Below are 20,430 nucleotides of genomic sequence, written 5' to 3'. Positions count from 1 at the left end.
AGGACACCCAGCTGATGTTCAACTTGCTTGTTGGTGCGGAGACACCAACCCCCCGCCACGCACACTGGAACGGGTATTAGAATCCTATCACCACAGTGCAGCTTCAGATAACAATCAGTAACGTTCACGATGAGCTCCTAATATTACACATTATATTCTACGATGGGAGGATGGAGAAGAAGCGCATCTTAAATCATCATATTTAAAACCTGAGCAGGGCCCATGAAGCATAACTCATAAAAAGAGACTGAAACAGTTACAAAATATCCTAAGTGTAGAAGAAACAGGAGGGACTTCCCTGGTGGTCCAGTGGTTAAGACTTCGCCTTCCAATGCAGGGAGTGTGGGTTCGATCCCTGGTTGGGGAGAATGCCTCACAGCCAAAAAACCAAAACATAAGACAGAAAGAAGCAATATTGTAACAAATTCAATAAAGACTTAAAAAAAATGGTCTACATCAAAAAAACAAAAAAAAAAAAACCAAAAAAAACTTAAAAAAAAAAAAAGAAACAGGATATAAAAAGTGAGCATTTAGAAATCACTCGCAGAGAATAAATAAGAGAATATTCCAGGGAGAAAGTACTAAAGGGGAATAAGAAAAAATAAAGCAACTCGTAAGGGACAATTCAGAGGAAAGGTATGAATCTTAAGTATGGCAAGATACCAAATTAGTTTTTAAACCAAGGCTTTTGCCTCACTCTATAATCATGATGGGGGAAAATTTCACAGTAATAATTTTTTTTAACCTGATAATGAAAATTCTTATCCCAACAAAGTTTACAGTTAAGACAACAATTATTTAAGTAATACTCTTTAGAGCACTGACCCTGTCCTTAGCAAAAAAGTTGTAACTGAACAGTAACTGAGTACTTTATGACTCGGCTGATAGTAACAAACACAGCAACAAGAACAATAGTTGACGTTCATTGAGAGCTTACAATTTGTCAGTCACTGTTCAGAGTATTTTACTTGTTTTAATTCAGTGAACCCTTACCACTGTACTTCTCTCCATTTCAGAGAGAAATGTCTTAAAGAGGGACAGAGCTAGGAAGTGGCAGAAAGGGCAGTCTGTCTCCAGAGCCTGTGCCCCTAACCACCATACAACACTCAAGAGTCTTTTTTTATTCCCACCTCTAGTTTCATCTTCCAGATGACATGCATCTCAAAAATACCAACAAGGGCACAATGCACAGGAGAAATGTGATGAAGCATTACATCACTTACCATTGGGGAACGCTAGTACACTGATGATAAGAAAGAAGAAAACTACGGAGAGGATACCCCTCCAGATGTTGTCTTCTGGGACAGAGTCATCCCTGAAAATAGAAAAGGAACATTGAGTATTCATTTTTGGATCTAAATAGTCAGCCTAGAAGGAGTAAGAGTTCCATGTTCTAAAAACTGGGGGATTGCTAACTTTATTTTGCTGAGCTAAGTCATTACACACACTATTTACTATTCACTATCATGTCCTAAAATAATACAGTGTCATAGTCAAGTCTAGTTCTTGTGAGGAAGGCAATTGGCAATCTCACACCCCAACACACATTCTGCTCAGACAAGCATTTGAGAATCCCTGTTCTTTAAAAAAAAAATTAAAAATACCCAGGATGTCAAAAGGTAAGGTTTATTTTGGAGAAATACCTTTTGGTTTTAAGACTAACTAAAGATGACCTTTACTACATAGACTGTGGCAGAAAAATTGTTCGGGAATCAGAAAGGAAGCATAAGATTATAAGGAATAAGGGTATAATGCAATGAGATTATGCAGTCGCTTGTCAAATATGGGCAGTTGGCTATCTAAAGGATGAATAAAAATGGGGCAGTGTAACATAATCAGAAAGCACCAGTAAAAAATGTTAAAAGAAAAATTAAGAGCGTATGAATATGACTGGTTCACTTTGCTGTACAGCAAGAAACTAACACAACATTGTAAAGCAACTATACTCCAATAAAAATTAATAAAAAAAAAAGAAAGGAAAAATTAAGAGAAAACAAAATACAAGATTTAAACTCAGAGCAGAAGCAAAAGAACTGTAAATAGGAGATAAGCTTCCCTCCTCTCCTGCCTGGTCATTTCTAATGTATTACTGTGTTTAACTCCTCTATAACCCCAGTAACTGAAATGATTACATTTGTTGGTTTATATGTTGTCTATCTTCTCTGTAGAAAGTAAACTCCTAATGGCAGGGAATTATTTACTAATAGGCCCTCAATATATTTCTGGACTGATGATTGATTATTGAAGAAAATTTACTGTTTTAAAATGAAGTAAAATTTCCCAAATGGAAATTTTCTTAACATTGATGGTGAAGAATTTAGGTTTTGACAGTTTGCAACAAAAAAGAAGATTCTAGTAACATATCTGGGGCTCAGAGAAGCAAACAAAAGTGGGAAAACAGAAATACACGACAGTAAAATTTTCTGAAGTATTGATAATTATTGAGAAGCTTGGGAGAGGGAAGTTCAGTGTTTCAGTTTCAAAAGACGCAGGGTGAGTAGACAGAAAATACAAGATGAAACAGAATGGAAGGAGATAGTTTAGAGATGATGAGACTGGTAGCAATAAATCCTAAAATGATAAAAGAAGTTGGGTTTATCTAGAGAAGGACTGTAGTGAAAGAGTTTTCAAAAGACAAATATTGAATTAAGATTAAATATTACTAAAGGAAAAGAAACAGGTCAAAAAAAATCTTAGAAGAAAACCAAGTTTGTGTAGAAAGAAGTTCTAGACCATCAGAATACATACATGAAAAGGTAGGAATGAAACAGTAATGAATTACCTAGTTAAGGACTGGGTCCTGGGGTGTTGGTTTAAAAGCAGAAGTTAACTTAGATGCCAACTTCTGTTTAGGCTGCTCAGTTTCTGCACCCAATGAAATGATTTCCAGACTTATGACAGGATTGAACATAAGGTTCTGAAATAAGAGATCATACAGATCTTAAACGTTTCCTAGATCATCATATGGCCAAGTAGCCGTAAACTAATGCTGGACAAATGATGCTTGGCTGTTAACTTCAGAGATCTGATTACAAAACCAAACTACAGAATCAGACAGACTTCCTTCTGCAGGAAGGAAGTGCATTAAAAAGTACAATCTTATTTTAATGGACATACTAATAATTAAACACCTGCCCAGAGGTTATGAACACAACCTAAAAATGCCAGCCCGACCATTACCAGGGCACTTGCCATGCCCTCTGGCTTATGCAGCGAAGCCCCATATCCAACTTCCAGGAACACCAACTTTTACCGAAGGATGGCTACACACAGTGAGGGTAGGAACACAGTGTCCTCATTCAGACCAAATCACACTACTGATATTGCTAATAATGACAGCAACGATAATAGCTCCTGTTCTTCAAGTGTCTACTGTGTGCCAGGCACTGAACAGGCAGTTTCTAGACATTATCTCTAATTGTCACAACCCATTGGGCTATTATCAACCATCTGAGGTAACAAAGGCTCAGATAGGTTTAGTAACTTGCCCAAGATTGTGGAGGTAAGAAGTTACAGAGCCAGCATTCAAAACCAGGCCTGCTAGACTCTGAAGATGATGATCTTTCCTCTTTGCCAAACTGCCTCATGAAAACTTATCTGTCATCCTAAATCAACCTGACTCATCATGGTAGATGCACAGGGATGGCATAAGAGAGTTTGACAGGGCATGCAATTTGTAAGTTACAAAATAAAAGCAAGGCTAACATGAATAACTGTGGCCTAGGAAAAGAAGATGGAGTCCCATGACTCACAGCTTATACCGAAATATATTCTGGATGATTCAAGAAACTAAAAGTAAAACCAAAACAAAATTCTAGAATGGAATGATGGGAGAATTAAAAAAAACCCAAAAACCCCTAAACAAAACACAACAATCTCAGAGTGGGGAAGGCCTTTCGAAAGTACGATACAAACCTCCGAAGTCGTAAAGGAGAAAGCTGACAAATCTGCATGGCAAAGAAATCAGTAACAAAATCATAAACTTGGAAAAAATATCTGCAACTCATATGAAGGCAAAGGGTTAATTCCCCTAATTACAAAGCTCTCCCCCCAGATCAATTAACAGAAAGAACAAATGGACAAAGAAAAGCAAATAGAAAAATGGACAAAAGATATGAAGGGACAGTTCACAGAGCAGAAAAATCCATTGGCTCTCAGGCAAGTGAAAAAAAAAGATGCTCAACTTTGTTCATGGTAAGAGATGGGCAAATGGAAACAACACAAAGAGACCATTTTTATCTACCTTATGGACAAAGGTAAAATTTAATGACTGAGCTGGTGAGGCTATGCAGAAATAGATAAACAGGCATTCTCACATACCACCTTTATGGAGCGCCATTTGGCAACCTATTAATTTACAAATGCATATACCCTGTGACCCAGCAATTCCATGTATGACAATGTATCTCACAGATATACCTTCATTTATGCAAAAATGACATATGTACAAGGTTGTTCACTGTGGCATTATATGTATTAGCAAAACTTGGAAACAACTAAATGTCTACCGAAAAGGGACTGATTAAGTAAATTATGGCTCTGTCTCAAAATGGAGTACTAGGCAGCTGTAAAAAGAATGAAGCTTTTAATTAATTAACTGATACAGAATAATTTTAGAGATCATGAAGTAAACAAAGCAATTTGCAGAGCAGTGAGTATAGTAAGCAACTTTCTATGTAAAAAAGAGAGCGTGTGTATGTATATATAACTCGTAACTTCTGCTCGTGGCTGCATAGCATGTCTCTGGAAATCCATCCGAGATATGGTGACACTGGTTTTCTCCAAAGAGGATAAAAGAAGAGTGAGGTGAGACTTTTCACTATATACCCTTTGGGGTACTTTGGATTTTAAGCAATGTAGACATGTTACGTTTCAAAAAAGTCAATTATACATCAACATTAAATTTGTAAGAACTTGAGATCAGTGATAAAACAATGAAACTGCAATTTTGTAAATTTTGAGCCATTTTATTAGAAAGACAGGATCAAAAGAATGGCCTAGTTTCAGAAGTAAAAAAAAAAAGGCCAATTAAACCTGAATAAAACAGCAGCGAGTCTGAAAAGCTGGCCGTTTTATATTTGCCTAATTAGAAAAACAAAAAGTATCAAAGATGGACAGCAAGATCTTTGGCAAAACTGAAAATATATAGTACAGGAAGATCAGACTCCTGTGATCAAAGATTGAAGGGTAGGCAGGTGAGCGAAAGAAGAAATCTTGAGTCCTATCAGACTAGCAGCCCCAGATACACCCTCTGGCTTTCCTGAGAGTAGAGAGCGTGTACCCTCGGCATCCAGCACAGTCCCTGCAAGAGGTGGGCGCGCAGAAAGAACGGAATGCATGACTGAGGAGGCTGCCCACCCCACCGGCCTCCTGACAAGCTGACCACACAGGGCCATTCTGTAAGCTCTGGTGTGGCCTCTTCTCTCTCCGCTGCCAGCAATCCAGAGACTTAACCATATGCCGAGGGACACAGACATTTTCCACAGTTAATCATGAAAAGCAACTTGGCTGCAAAGGCCCCAAAGACCACACTACCGACTCCAGAGACCCTCAATTAGAGGACAAGAAGGGTTTATCTGTGGACATCCACTAGATCTGTGCCTCACTCAGAAAGCTAGCTAGCTGCTTTGCATGTTAACTCTCTTAATCTTCCTAACACCCTCAAAGGGGGAAATGATCATAATCTGCATTTTACTGACTCCAAAGTCTAAGTTTTTCCCCCTTTAGGAGGCTGTTTGGTGCAGTGACAAGGAAGACAGGCTTGTGGCCAGACTGCGTGGACCAGAATTCTGACTTCACACTTATCAGCCTGTGTGACCTTGGGCAGATTACTCAACCTCTCTGTGCCTTGGTTTCCTCCTCAGTATATCAAAGGGTAATAATAGTTCTACCTCACAGGGTTGTTGTGAGGATAAAATAACATGTGCGATGGACTTAGAACAGTGCCTGGCACAGAGGGTCTGTCAGTTATTAGTTTACAATGTCTGTCCACCCATTCCGTAAGCCAGCTGACACCTATCGTTGGGGACAAAGATGAACAAACTTGGTCCTGATTCTTGCGAGAATCATGATGAAAAGCACAGTAAGACATAAAAATTAAATTAGTATCTTAGTATAACTTTGGCCTGAGAGAAAAGTTTTCAGTTCACTGGCACTGCCTCTGATTAACCTGATAAAACACCCCCAAAACCAAAAACCCACCTCGATTGTTCACACAAGACTGGCCCCTGTTTGTGGTGTTGTTACCATCTCCTCAGGCTTTGAGGGGGCAATGTAGTTGTCACTTCCCAGGGGAGCTCATAACCTGCAGTCAGGGCTGCCAGACCCCCATCTTGACTTTTCCTGGCCTCAGGATTCTTGCTCAAATAAGACATTTTACTTTACAGCCACAAAAAATAAAAAGACTTCAAGCTTTCAACTGTGATGCCGTGGCAGTGCCCTGACCTCTTTCCTAGGTCCTCTTGAGGCTCTAATAACAAGCGCCTTGGTCTCTGGGGCTCTGAACTTTCCAAAGACCTTTCCCAGCTGGCATTTGATTGAACTGCTCCACAGTTCTGTGGGGGAGTATTATCTCTACTTGAAGGATGAAGAAAATAAAGCTCTTGCTTTATCTTGCCCACAGTTACAACAAATAGAGGCAGAGTGAAGTAGATGCCAGGGCTTCTGGAATGCTGGCTCTAGGTCAAGACTGCTACCCTTACCGGTATGATACCGACAAGCTTAGGGAGGCAGAGTCCTTTTCCCTGAAGTTCTGCTAAATTTAGGAGGAGCTCCAGAAGCACGCTGGCATAGCCCTGACCATACACAGTGAAAATACTGAATGGATTAGAGTAAAACTGTAATTTCAGGCCCCATCTCATTCACCCACTGTATCTCCAGTGCCCAGCACAACGCTTGGCACAGAGCAGGCCTTCTCAATGTGGTGGGTGCCAGAAAGAGCAAGAGGCCAGGGCTGAGCGGGCTCGAGACCCAGGTAACGTGCGGGGGAGTCACGGCCTGGGCCCACAGGCTCCACTGCACCTTCCCGCCCCAGTGCTGACCAATCAAGTACTCAAACGTCTCAACTCCTTCTGTCACCCCTGTTTGAGTATAGGTAACTACCGAGGAGAGAACCCTAAAAGCAGGACAAGTATAAGGAAAGCCCTGAGTTTTTTTAACAAAGGTTTGAACTCAAAAAGTTTTGGACTCAGATTCTTAAACTTGAACAACAGGCTACAGGCAAGGAGACCGGGAAAACAAACTCCATTCACTCACAGACAATCTTTAGACAAGGCTGTCTCCCTGGGGCCAGGAAGGTAAGAACTCTATCCTGACTCCTAAGGCTGCAAAGTTGATTGTCCCCTCTCCCCCTCCTATCTTCTCCTTTCCATCTCTTTAACAGGAATCCTTGAAACTGAGACCCACAGGAAGGCTCATGTTTATGAGGCTAGTCACCGTTAAGGATCCTCTCTCCCAGTGGAAAACTCAGTCCCGGGTTACAAGGTGGACCGATGTTAACTAGCTTTGAAGACTACATTCGTTTCATTTTATAAAAAGTTAGGATTCTTTTTAAGAATTACAGCTGACGTTTCAACGAAAAGAGAAGAGTGATAGTTTTTGAAAGTTCACATTGTATAAATGATTTTTTTTAATATTTGATTCATTTAGCATTTACTGGGTGTGTATTCTGTGATGATTAAGATACCTGGCCTCAAGAAATTGATATAGAAACAAATAACTACAACAGGAGAGATACAATAATAAAAAAAGGGGCTTCCCTGGTGGCGCAGTGGTTAGGAATCCGCCTGCCAATGCAGGGGACACGGGTTCGTGCCCCGGTCTGGGAAGATCCCACATGCCGCGGAGCGGCTAGGCCCGTGAGCCACAACTACTGAGCCTGCGCGTCTGGAGCCTGTGCTCCGCGACAAGAGAGGTCGCGATAGTGAGAGGCCCGCGCACCGCGATGAAGAGTGGCCCCCGCTTGCCACAACTAGAGAAAGCCCTCGCACAGAAACAAAGACCCAACACAGCCAAAAATAAATAAATAAATTAAAAAAAAAATGTTTGGAAGTATATAAACATTTCTTCCTCTGAGCCTCCTGGAACAATCAAGAAAGGTGGCTTGAGGGGGACCATCCAGGTGCGTTGCCAGGGATGCGGTGGGCTCATGGCAGGAGAGCAGGAGGTGCTCTCCAGTCAGAGAGAGGTGCCAGCCTGGCATTAGGTGCGGAGCCAGGGAGCTGTCTGGGCCTGCTGTGTGTGCCGTGTACAGGTGTGGGGAGATGTAAGGCTCTGTAATGAAAGAGCTTAGGGTCCAGCGAGCACGTGCTATAGGTGATGGGGATCCAGGGAAAGAGTGTAAGCAGGGGACGGATGAGATCACGATCTTGATTTCAAAAGGTCATGAGGAAAGCAGTGTGGACGATGGACCGGAGGGAAATGGAGCCAAGGCCTGGGAGTGTCTACCCCAGAGAGCAGGGGGTTTGCCGAGCCAAAGCCTGGGCATGGGCAGAGGAGGACAGCTCTGAAAGCTACTAAGGCCCAACTGGACCTGGTGAAGATAAACTAGATGAACTCCAGGATGGCGGAGACCTGGGCTGGGTGGAGTGCGGACTGTTGAACTAAATTAAATGTGATGCCAGGACCTAGGGCTCAGGAAAGCAGTCCTAGATGCCTGGACGAGTCCCTGGCTTCCAGATTTGCTGCGACTAAAACGCTGATAACTTCCCTATAGAAATCTGGGGCTAGAGGGATTATATCACAAGATAAACTATACTACACTTGGTAATAGAATTATACCTAAAATGCTAAACACTAGGCAGCAATACTAGGCATGTAAACTCTCTGAGGTAAGCATCATGTAAACCAAATAAATATTTGAGTCACTCAGATGCTTATTTACTACAGAAGACCCCAAAGAAATATGACACATTTTCTCCTTCAATAAACGTATAATCTTATTAAGGACATAAAACACCAGAAATAAGGATAAGAAAGGATAATTAAAAGGTGCTTATTTATTTATGGCCGCACCACGGGGCATGCGGGATCTTAATTCTCTGGCCAGGGATCGAACCCGCGCCCCCCGCAGTGGAAGCACGGAGTCTTAACCACTGGACTGCCGGGGAAGTCCCTAAAAGGTGCTTATTTAAATCCAATTAAAAATATGATTCAAATAGGAAGTGAGGAAGACAAATGTTAAGATGGCTGTTGGGCTTCCCTGGTGGCGCAGTGGTTGAGAATCTGCCTGCCAATGCAGGGGACACGGGTTCGAGCCCTGGTCTGGGAAGATCCCACATGCCACGGAGCAATTGGGCCCGTGAGCCACAGCTACTGAGCCTGCGCGTCTGGAGCTTGTGCTCCGCAACAAGAGAGGCCACGACAGTGAGAGGCCCGCACACAGCAATGAAGAGGGACCCCAGCTCGCCGCAACTAGAGAAAGCCCTCGCACAGAACCGAAGACCCAACACAGCCAAAAATAAATAAATTTAAAAAAAAAGATGGCTGTTAACTGGACCTCTTTAGATGGCGCCACCTAACACAGTGCACTCCTTCACCTCCAAGGCTGGTGTAGCCCCAGTACACAGCCGACATGGAGGATCATTTAACATTGCTGGTGTCCAGGAACAAGGACAGCCAGGCCTTCTGTTATTGGGAGAGAAAGAACATGATGTACATAAAGGAAATAGGCTCAAGACAACTGAATCGGCAGGATCAGGAGTTATTTTCTAATGGGAATTGATATGGTCTACAGGGAAAGAACAGGGAACGCTGGCAGGCATCCAGGAGGGAAGAGACACAGAAGGTGGAACTATGGCTCCGTGATAAGATGAAGAGCTGGAGCTCCAAAGCCACTAAAGGAAATGAAGTAAAAACCAGTATCACCAACAAAGAAAAATCAATCAATCAAAAGTCTGTCCAGGGCTTCCCTGGTGGTGCAGTGGTTGAGAACCTGCCTGCTAATGCAGGGGACACGGGTTCGAGCCCTGGTCTGGGAAGATCCCACATGCCGCGGAGCAGCTGGGCCCGTGAGCCACAACTACTGAGCCTGCGCGTCTGGAGCCTGTGCTCCGCAACAAGAGAGGCCGCGATGGTGAGAGGCCCGCGCACCGCGATGAAGAGTGGACCCCACTTGCCACAACCGGAGAGAGCCCTCACACAGAAACGAAGACCCAACACAGCCATAAATAAGTAAATAAATTTAGAAAAAAAAAAAAAAAAAAAAAAGTTAAAAAAAAAAAAAAAAAAAAAGTCTGTCCATTTCCCTGCCCTCATCCGCCTCCTCAGTCCCATATCAAGGAGAAACCATAGGTAAGCAGAGGATCCCTTAGGTACAGGAAGCAGTTGGAAGGCAGTCTCTTCTGGGTAAGTGATGATTTTTGCTGGACAAGTGTCACTGGAGTGACTGACTCCACTGTTTTACTGCCAGGTGCCTCTTAAGGAGAGAGTGAGCTGCTACGAACGTCATTTCGTAAATTTTGGTGTTTTCAAATCTAAAGCCTGAGTGTTTGAAAGTGAGGCCATTCAACGTTTCCAAGTTTACCAACCTATGAAAGCAGCGTAAATATGAGGCACTCTGAGCTTAAGAGAAAGGCTCTCCTTGCCCTACTTTGGCTGAACAAACTTATAAGACATATGCCAAAGCATTTAATTTCTAAAAATACTTATCCTAAAATGTGGCAAAGTGAGCTTTTCCAATCTTAGGGGGAATGATTCAATAACATCTGGCTTTATTGTTAGTGATAGGGACTGGAGATTTAAACGCTATGATTTAACAGTGAGTTGGCCTAGTTGTTATTTAACAAAAGAACTGCTTGGTAAGTCCAAACTTGTCTCAGACTTCTGTGACAGGCATCTAATCCTTGCCAATCCTAAATTCTTGCTGTGTCTCTGCAGCATGTGACATGACCCAGGTACTGTTTCACACATAGGGGTAATCTGACACCCCGAAAGTATTCTATCCCTGGCTCTCTTCAACTACTAGTCTTTGAAAAACAAACTTTAAGAAGTAATTACTTTCAGTCTTTATGGAAGAAGACAGAGCTATCACTGTAATGTCTCAGTTTCAGGGGTCACAAATCATTACAAAAAATGAGGAAGACACAGTAAGTACTAATTGTACTAATGGTGCTTATGATTTTCTATAACATGAAACTTGTTATTAAGTAGTTCTTTAATATGTGACTTCTGTCTCTTTGAAATGAGTGGAAGAAGTAAAATTATTATCATTTTTGGAAAAGGCCATAGCCTGAGGTTCAGATTATGCCTTTTCTATTACGTTTGACAAGCTGTTAAAATTCATATTCATTTCTTAAAGTTTCACTGCTGTAATTTATTGAATCCTTTGGCAGAATATGCTGTAAAAGGGAAATTCCAGAAGAATGTGACTTTCTGTATTAGAAAAGAGGAAGAGAAATCTGTTCTGAAAGGGTCTAGAATAATATTAAAGATAAAAGTTTGAAACTAACTGCTCATTCTTGCTTCTCATTATTTAAAATAAAATGCCATAATTACTTTTCTAAGTTCCAAAGAAACACCTGCACTAATTCCATCTCTTGCCAAACCACACGAGATGAAGTGAAACTGAAGTTAATATTGAAACAGGGATGTATGTTACCCGAGCAAGGCACTGTCCATTTTTCCAATGTCTTTATCCCTTTTCTTAATTATAGAGCACACCACACTCTCATTCAATGACAAACATAATTTAGAAGGCATTAGCATACAATGAAATGATGTAATAATAACAATAGCTAATGTTTACCGAGCACTTACTATTTGTCATGCATTGAGCTAAATACAGATTATCTAAAAAAATGAATTGAGCCCTTATAACAAAATCCTATCAGGTATTACTAGATATTTTCACTTTACATACAGATAAGGAAACTGAGGCTTAGCAAAATTAAGTGGCCACACAGCTACTAGGTGGTAAAATCAGATGACATGATAAGTATTTGAGGGCAACCATAAATAGGGACAAGACTGATTTCTCTCCAAAGCTAGAAATATGTTCTTGGTTGGACACTGTAGAAAGATCTGGTCGTACCCCACTGCAGAGCATTACCGGAAGATTTTACAATAATAGTAGCTGTTTCCCTCAATCATTAAGAGTAATTGTTTATATGCTTTATGGCTTTAGATAGAGTCATGCAAATAGATAAGCAGTTACAAAATAAGAATCAAGAGTCAAGTGGATTGTGGAGATAAGGAACAAGTGTGATGTAGGAAGACATTATTAGTTTTATGAAAATCTGAAAAAGTGCATTGATTCTCAAGGGAGACACCATTGGCACTTGTGTGTATACAAGTGTGTAGGTGCACATGTGTGCCCGTGTGTAAGGGACAACTCTTTGTCGTACAATGCTATCCCTTGAGTTATAAACATTTAGCATCCTTAACCTCCACCCACTAAATACCAGAAGTTCCCTCAATGCTTGTGGCCACTGAATATAACCCTGCAGTTTCTGCTGATCTGGGCTGAGAACCATTGATTGTTGGATAAATATATACTAGGAGAGAAGTAACTGACATTAATTATGCATCATGTGCCAAGTACTCTGCTAAGTGCATTCACACATATTCATTTAATCCTTATAACTCCATATGAGGTAAGTACATGTTCTATCCCCATTTTAAAGGTGGATCCTGAGTCTCAGAGAAAGGTTAAATAACTTAACCAAGGTCACACGAATAGTCTTGAGACCAACAGTGTGGCTCCAAAACTCCAGTTCTCTGGGTGGGTCTTTTAAGCATGGTATAGGCACACCTTTTCTTGCTTTAAAGAGATTCATTCAGAAAACATGAATCCTTATAAGTAGGACCCAAGGTGTGCCTATCATTTAGGCATGAATCAGTTCCCTGGCTTGGGGTTGAAGGGCCACATGTTCAGTGAGGTAGAGTTATAAGCTCTGGGCTGACGAAAGTTGGGCAGGGTTAACTCCTATGCACAGGTATATATTAGAAGTGCTTTGAGTGTGTGTTTTCAGGGGGATATGAGAGTTGTGCTACAGTGTGTGAGGTTTGTGCGTTTTATTTAACACTTTCCATAGCATTTATGATGCACCAGGCACTGTTACAATGGCCTGACAATGTCTCATTTCAGCATGTATGTTAGGTGATGAACAGAACAGAGCATGCACTGTGTGATGTGTGGTGGGCTGGTGTCTGTGTGGCAGTGCTGGAATGTCCGCTGTGATGTGTGTGCCCACGGCCGCAGTTTCTGTTGTGGTACAGACAGTGGTGTTTGAGGCTGGGGGAAGGGTTACGCGAGATGATTTGCGTGCAATGCATACAGACTGGAGCGCACCGCACGTGTGCATTTTGTGCACGCGGGTAGTGCCGAATACTGGAGGAGTTCCGCGGGAAGGGGTCTGGGTTGTGTCCTGGGCCTGTGGATGGTGCGTGGAAGACGCTGTGGACAGGGGTGTTTTCAGTGTGAAGAGGTATGTGCTGAAAGTGGTGCATACCAGATGATTCATGCGGTGTGCTAGGCAGGGACGGAGGCCGGAGGAGGGGGCCAGTGTCGTGATGTGTGTGGGGAGCGACGCTGAGAGCCGCGGGAGAAGGGGGGGCGGAGATCGTGCTAGGTGACCCACGAGTGTTCCTGATGTGGCCCGAGGCGCTGTATGGGGAAAGGTGGTATGGAGAGGGGTGGCGGTGGCGATGGTAGTGGGGATGGGGGTGGGTTGGAGGGTAGGGACGAACGCCGGTCCAGAGGAGCTGTCGGGAAGGAAGCTGGGTGTGCTAGGTGACATGCTCGCCGGTGGAAGAGCGTGTGCGTGGAGCAATCAGCCCACTTCCTCACCCCGCCATGCTCCCCGCCACGGCCTCCCATCCGCCCCTTCCCTTCGCCCAAGGGCGCGCCCCCAGCGCAGCCCGGCCCGCCTCACCTGGTGAAGGCAAAGTACATGAGGCTGACGATGGTGAAGCTGAGCAGAGTGATGGTGTGTGGCCGGTAGAAGAAGTCGATGGTGATGTCCTCCACTTGCTGCTCGTTGATCATCCGGAAATGCATCTTGTAGTTCACATCATCTTTGCTCAGGGTCCGGCTCCCCACGCAGGACGCCATGGCCCGCCTCCCCGTCCTGCGGCGGCGGCGGCGGCCCCGGCCCGTGGAGGCTGGGACCCCGGAGGTGACGAGCCGCAGCGAGAAAGCGGCTGGACGCCGGGGCCGGGTCTGGCGAGGAGCAAAGGCAGCGAGCAGAGGGAAGGACAGGCGCGGGAGGGCGGGGTCGCGGCGCCGCCAACGCAGCCTCTGGCGGGGGGCGCCGCTCGCCGGGCCCCGGCTGGCATTGGGGGACGTGCATCTCTAGGGACTCGCAGTGGCTTTAGGTTCCAAGTGGAAGAGTCTGGAGGGAGGCGGCGCGCAGGAGAAGGGAAACTGTGGCCCTTGGCCGGCTCTGTCCCCCGCACGCCGCCCGCTCTCCCCCCGCGCAGCCTCGCAGATGGTCTGGCCCACTCCGGCCTCAGCCCACGTGGGCTAGGGAGCTAGGAGCAACCGGCGGGCGGGCACACAAGTGGTGTAGCTGTGCTGTGGAGGAGTCCGCGCGGCCCGGCCAGTCTGGTGGCCCCTGCGAGAAAGACCACGAGGCATAGGCCTCGCCACAGGTAAAGCGGGAGCCGCCGGAGCGCGAGGGGCGTGTTCCCTGCTGGGGTTCGGGTCCGGCCCTATCCTGGTGTAGGCCGCGCCCGGGGACCTCTTGGCCTTTAGGTCTTCAATTAAGGGTGAATAATTTCGTTTTGTTTTCTTGGCTGATGAAACGAAAACGCAATCATGTTTGTTTATTCGCGCGCTTTGCGGAGGACGCGGAAGGAGGTCCAGCATGTCAACGGCCTTCCTCCGGAAGTTCGGTTGGGGAACTAAAATGGACTTGTTAAAATGGCCTAGGGAGGGCGTCAAGCAGTAGATGAGAGGCCCGTTATTACGAAGCCATCCTCCCACCCACCTTTCATCTCCTGATTTCATTTATTAGCCTTACACAGGTCGAAATCTTGAACCCTCGCCAAAGAATATTTAAGTGCCAATTCCTATTCCTAACGAAATACTAAGGCACACGGTTGAGAACTAGTATATGACATATTTTAATGGACTTAAGAATTATTACAGGTTTTTTTCTTTAACTTTAACCTTCCTGATGAAAAGGGTCGTGTTAGAGGGCTGATCACGGGGTAGGGTTTTTATACACATGCGCAAATGCCTTACCGGGTTTAAATACTGTGTAAGCAGATGAGCTAACCGTAGTTGCAACTGATTCATTTCCGTCCATAAAACATTGGAGCAGCGCAAGGCTCTGGGCTAGAGGGAATAGTCACTGGGAGGGTGGATCCAGAGATGAGACCCAGCCCTGCTCTCGTGAACGAACAATTAATCATCTGTTAAGAGGTATACACAACGATGAAATGATGATGTAGTGAAGATAGTGCGCTTGTAAATAAAAACAGAAGGATAAACATTAGTTGTTTGCATAAAGATCTTTTAATGAATATGGATAGAATTCAAAAGCAAATCGTTCTAATGTGAAAGGAGTTTTAATTTGAGCCTTACTCTAGAGGCTTCAGAGTGAGTTTGGGATTTCAGGAGTTTGCTTTAAAGTAGGACATTGCTTAGACAAACTGAGAAGTCAAAACATTTTGGAGCTTAAGAATCATCTTACTGTACCCATAACCTTTTTAAAAGTTGTCATTTAAAGAATGGTTATTGAACCCCCCCCCATCATGGGCCAGTCGTTGTGCTGGATCGCGGTGAGAAACTTAGTCTTAATGCAGCATAACAGGTCTTCTGGCTTCCAGCTCAATGCCCTTATGACATTGCTGTGCAGAGAATGAATATTGTAGGTTTGAGGGGAAACACGGCAGATTTGGAGGCTCATTTCCCACCAAAGTTTAACAAAAGTCACCTATCCCACAAGGCTATCTATTGTAAATACTTTTTTCCTTTCTAAGATCATTTCAGAATGACAGTGAGACATTTCACTTTTATAAATTCCTTTCAGGAGACTTCCCTAAACCACAAATCTCTAAGAGGAGGTTAGACCCTCAAGCATTTATCTGGTCTAATTCAGAGCATAAAACAAGCTGAATTTCAGAATAGAGAGAAATCAAAAAGTTGTATGCAACAGTTAATTCAGAATTCATTTATGTTTGGTTGTGTAATCAATAATAATACTGATGATGATGGCTAACATTCGTTGGGCATTTTGCATATGCTAGACTCTATGCTGTATTTTATACGGATTGTCTTACTTAATATAAAATAATATGCACCAAATTTACCCTTTAATTAAGCTGGCTAAATATAAAAGTCCTTTCCTGATAAAAGTCTCTTTAAAAACAACTGCTTTTTTGGTCAAAATATACATATATTCATTGCTGGTTGCTTATTATTTCTGTCTGTTCATTTTGCTTATTAGTTTTGACTCCTTTTTTTAAAAGGCTTTTTCTTTTTTCCTACAGTCAAACAATTTGGCAAAACTGGTTTTGTTCAGTTCTCTTTTGAGGAACGGCTTTATCTGTGTAATAATAGTGCTCAACCCTGAGAATGAAGCAAGAAACAACCTTCTAGATAGCAATGATAATATTTTATGATTCATTTAAGACTAAGTAGAATTCTTCCTGTTTTCATTTTGTGATTAATGTACGTACATAAAATGCATCTGAATAATTCAGTGTTATTTTGATCAGCAATCTTCTTCTTAAATGTCCTTCAAACCAAATTTCAAGAGCACTTAATTGCATCACCTGTTTTCTTTAAATATTAACAGGTTCAGCTGTAATTTGAACATTTACAGATTTTTGTTTTAATTGTTTTTCTTACGCCACTGATTTTGCTTTTTGTTTTTAAATTGCAAAGTATATCTTTATTTTTCCAGTTCAGAAGTTCCTGTCTTTTGGTTTGTAACTGAAACTGCCCTGTTTTTGGCTTTTCCTGAGCTTAAAAACATCTGACTGCTTTAGGGATCTAAATTTATTAAACACCTTTTAATTAGAAAAAAATAATTTCCAGTTTATCTTTTTGTTGTTTGAATACTGGTTTAAACATTTAAGTAAAATACGTTTCTCTTTTTTGATAGTTATGTATTTCTTTTGTAGGCTACTTCAAGAAAAATGGCCCTGCTAGCCCAACAGATACCCAGATGGCTCAACTCAATTAAGTTGAGTAGCTCCGTTACTGCTACGCAACTCAGAAAATGTTTTCCGAGAGCAGGAAAAACATTGTTGCCTGGCTTTTTTGCTCAGCCTCAGCTGTCCTCTGACGATTGCTTTCTCCAGTCGGGGTTTAAGACTTATCGGACTTCCTCTGTGTGGAATAGTTCCCAGTCTACCAACTCAAGTGGGCAAGAGATTAATTGCGCCCAAAGCACTCTGCTTCCTTCTGTGAATGAGCCATCACAGAAGTCACAAAAGATACCCAGCTTTGATTCTGAACTGTCTCTAGAAGGTAATTTTCAAGTTTCAGAAAATTCCCCTTTGCCCCACTTCGGTAGATTGAACGACTACCTGTTTACATTTTGTTAGCCCATTTCAAGTCATACTTTGTGCCAGGAAAGAAAAAGAACAATGCCGCTTCTATTCATTTGCTTCTATTATGCCTCTGTTTTACTGACTAAGAAAAAAGTTTAGAGATTAATATGTATAAGAACGTTTTGTAGCTGTATGAATAACACTTTCTAAGTTCGTTATTTAGATTCTTTAAAAAAATTTTTTTTCTGGTGGTAATTAGGTTTATTAGGATTTAATTTACCCTATTCTATATACCTAGTTAGGGTATAGTTTTACCCAGGTAACAGTCCTCCTTTTTGGGTATACGGTCTTATGAATTTTGACATAATGCTTTTAGTTGTGTAACAGCCACCACAATCAACAAATAGAACAAAAAGAACAACAAATAGCACACTCCAAAAAGCGCCCTCATGTAGATTTTTTTAGTTAGTCTTCTCCATCCTGTGCTTCTTGTTCTAGGCACATTCCTATGCAAGGAATATTTCACCTTAAATGAGATAATATTAGGTTAAGTAGAAGATGAAAGCAAGCAAGCTGGGGGGTAAGGGCAGGAAGGGGAGGCTGGCTATGAGAAATGAGAAAGGGTAGTGATTAGAGACCAAAAATAGAATAAAAAGTCACAGCCCTGATTCCTTAGCCTAAGGCAGGTTACAGTTACCAGCATCTTCTCTACTTAAGGGTTTGACTTAAGACAAACCAAACCTCAGACTCAAGGCTGTACTAGAGAGGTCATGTCCTTGGCAAAGGATTGTAGGTGATAGAAGCAGAATCATAGAAGTCCTCTTACAGACATATTTGAGAATACCTTGGAGGAGAAGGGATTGGATCGAAGTGAAGGCACTTCAGGATGTGATGACTTGAACTCGTACAGTTCAGGCTGGTATGTTGTACTTTTGGCCAACTTAACGAGCTGTGGTAAACTCGATCTCTTTCTCAAAACGTACTTGAAGGTCAGTTGGTCTTTAGCATTCATACCTGTTGATTACAAGTGAAGGAAAGGAATTTTGTACCGGACTTCACCAACAGATTTCTTATCTTGGAGGAATAGTAGTTGATATCTCTCAAGAGTCTTAACCTTACCTCTTAGAAAGTAGAAAATATATGGAATTTTGAGATGTTTAATTCAGAAATGATGCCAAGATTCAAAAAGAAGCAAACTAGGCAAGTGGCTGTCTTTGTAGAAGGAGCTTCAAGTGTACAGATTGGAGAGCTAACTCGCTTCTCCTTTTCCATATCCTGGCTGCAAAGGACTGGACGATTTGCCTCCATTGTCTCCATTGCAGCCAATTTCCGAGGAGGAGGCCATTCAGATTATTGCGGACCCTCCACTGCCCCCATCTTCATTCACACTGCGAGACTATGTGGATCATTCCGAGACTCTGAAGAAGTTAGTGCTTCTAGGTAAGTCTCAGTAACCTACACTTATTTTATTGCCTTACTTTTAAAATTAGCATCTTTAATCTTTATCAAAGTACATACACGTGCATAGAAGTTGAATAGTGTGAAAAGGCTTCTAGTGAAAAACCGCACTCCCAGCTTCATCCTTCCTGACTTCGCACCCCGTTCCCTAGAGTATCTACTTTCCTAGCTCTTTCTGTTTATATTTAACCTCTAAATGTTCGTGTAATTGCTTACGGTGCTGTTGCTTGGTTCATCAATTTTAGACATCAGTTAATCTCTTATATATACACGTACTTTTCCCTCTCATTCTCTTCAATTCTCCCCATAGGCTATATTAACAATTTTGAGGTTAATCATTAGTCACTGATTTCATTATAATTCTAAATATTGCTTGACGGCCGTCTAGAAAGTGTGCTATGATTGTTTTCCTTCCTTTACAACCTTTCATTTCCTTGGAGTTAACAGTTGCTTTGTTTTTCATTTGATTAGTTTTCTTTAAATTTTCCCACAACTTCCAATGGCCTCTCAGGACAGTTTTTCCTACAGTCAGCCCTATCAGATGATATATTACTTCCATTTCCCTACTACCCTGACCTTCCTTCTGGAGCCCGCTATCCTCCTGATGTGGATGGTTTCTCTCTAGGCCTGCGCCATAACCATCTTAGCTTGTCGGCTGGTCGGATGCTCCTAGTTCTGGATGGTTGAAGGCAGCCAAGAGATCTCCCTGCAAACTTAGGTTAGTCCTCTTACCAATATTTTCAGTCTAGCACCTTATTGCTACTTTCTGCTTTTCCCATTATCTCTGGACCTGGCACTTCTCTTATTTGCTTTTCCCAGATAAGAAACCTCCTTTGGGGGATTGAGAGGAACGGGATGGGCAAGGGATTATCTCAAATCCACTGCTTCTCTCCTTGCTTAGTCACTGCCTTAGTTTTCAGTGAAAAGTTCGGAGCTTCCTAACTTGATAGTCTTCCTTTCAGCAGTACTGCCCTGGTAATCTCTCTAACATTAGTGCTCTTTCTAAAATGCAAATCTGCCTATGTCAGTGACCTACTAATCCTTCTAAGCTCTTCCTGGTCTGGCCCTTGCTTTAGCCTTTCAGCTTCACTTGCTTGCCGCTTCCCTCCTTTTTGCTGGCCAGGTCTGACAGCTGGAGAACTTAACTCAAGTTCAAGTAACTTCCCAAATGTCTTCTCTGACCCTCCAGATAGGGTGACCCTCCTCTGGGCTCTTTGCATCACCCCCTGCTTACCTCAGTCCTGGCAATAATAGCACTATTATAATTGTTTACTCATCTGTCCCTGTGCAAGTTACTCAAACGTATAGGGAATGGCCTTTGTTCTCAAGAAGCTTCAGGTCTTCAGGAGCATCTAAATACACATACATAAGAATAACAGAAATCCAAAAATGAAAGGTGAAGTGATAAATTCCACACAGAGATACAAATAAAGTGTTCTGTGGGTTCAAAGGAGAGAGAAAGATGACATCTGCTGCAGGCATGAAAGCCCAGGGCTTTCCCAGCCCTGTGAGAGGTGCTATGGGTAATGC

The 20,430-nt window shown here is 42.6% G+C and overlaps 2 protein-coding genes across 5 annotated transcripts in view; one reads left to right on the top strand and one right to left on the bottom strand.

Annotated features, from left to right (window-relative positions):
• The window catches only part of PTDSS1 (phosphatidylserine synthase 1), a 67,011-nt gene extending 52,826 nt beyond the window's left edge, over positions 1 to 14,185 (bottom strand). For both annotated transcript variants that reach the window (XM_082432739.1, XM_082432740.1), the window contains exons 1-2: positions 13,872 to 14,185; positions 1,224 to 1,315 (exon numbers count right to left, since the gene is read on the bottom strand). In XM_082432739.1, the coding sequence (XP_082288865.1) occupies positions 1,224 to 1,315; positions 13,872 to 14,050 (271 nt within the window). In that variant the 5' untranslated portion in view covers positions 14,051 to 14,185. The remainder of the gene's footprint in view (positions 1 to 1,223; positions 1,316 to 13,871) is intronic.
• Positions 10,540 to 20,430, top strand: part of MTERF3 (mitochondrial transcription termination factor 3) — a 31,128-nt gene continuing 21,237 nt past the window's right edge. The window contains exons 1-3 of one of the 3 annotated variants that reach the window (XM_082432761.1): positions 10,540 to 11,084; positions 17,071 to 17,419; positions 18,730 to 18,882. In XM_082432761.1, the coding sequence (XP_082288887.1) occupies positions 11,007 to 11,084; positions 17,071 to 17,419; positions 18,730 to 18,882 (580 nt within the window). In that variant the 5' untranslated portion in view covers positions 10,540 to 11,006. Of the gene's footprint in view, positions 11,085 to 14,431; positions 14,707 to 17,070; positions 17,420 to 18,729; positions 18,883 to 20,430 lie in introns of those variants that run through there. The other 2 variants (XM_082432763.1, XM_082432762.1) reach the window with 2 other exon arrangements.

Source organism: Balaenoptera physalus, assembly GCF_965194825.1.
Source record: "Balaenoptera physalus genome assembly, chromosome: 17".
Taxonomy (NCBI): Eukaryota; Metazoa; Chordata; class Mammalia; order Artiodactyla; family Balaenopteridae; genus Balaenoptera; species Balaenoptera physalus.
Note: the sequence above shows the minus strand (reverse complement) of the source record. Positions and strands in the feature narration are given on the sequence as shown.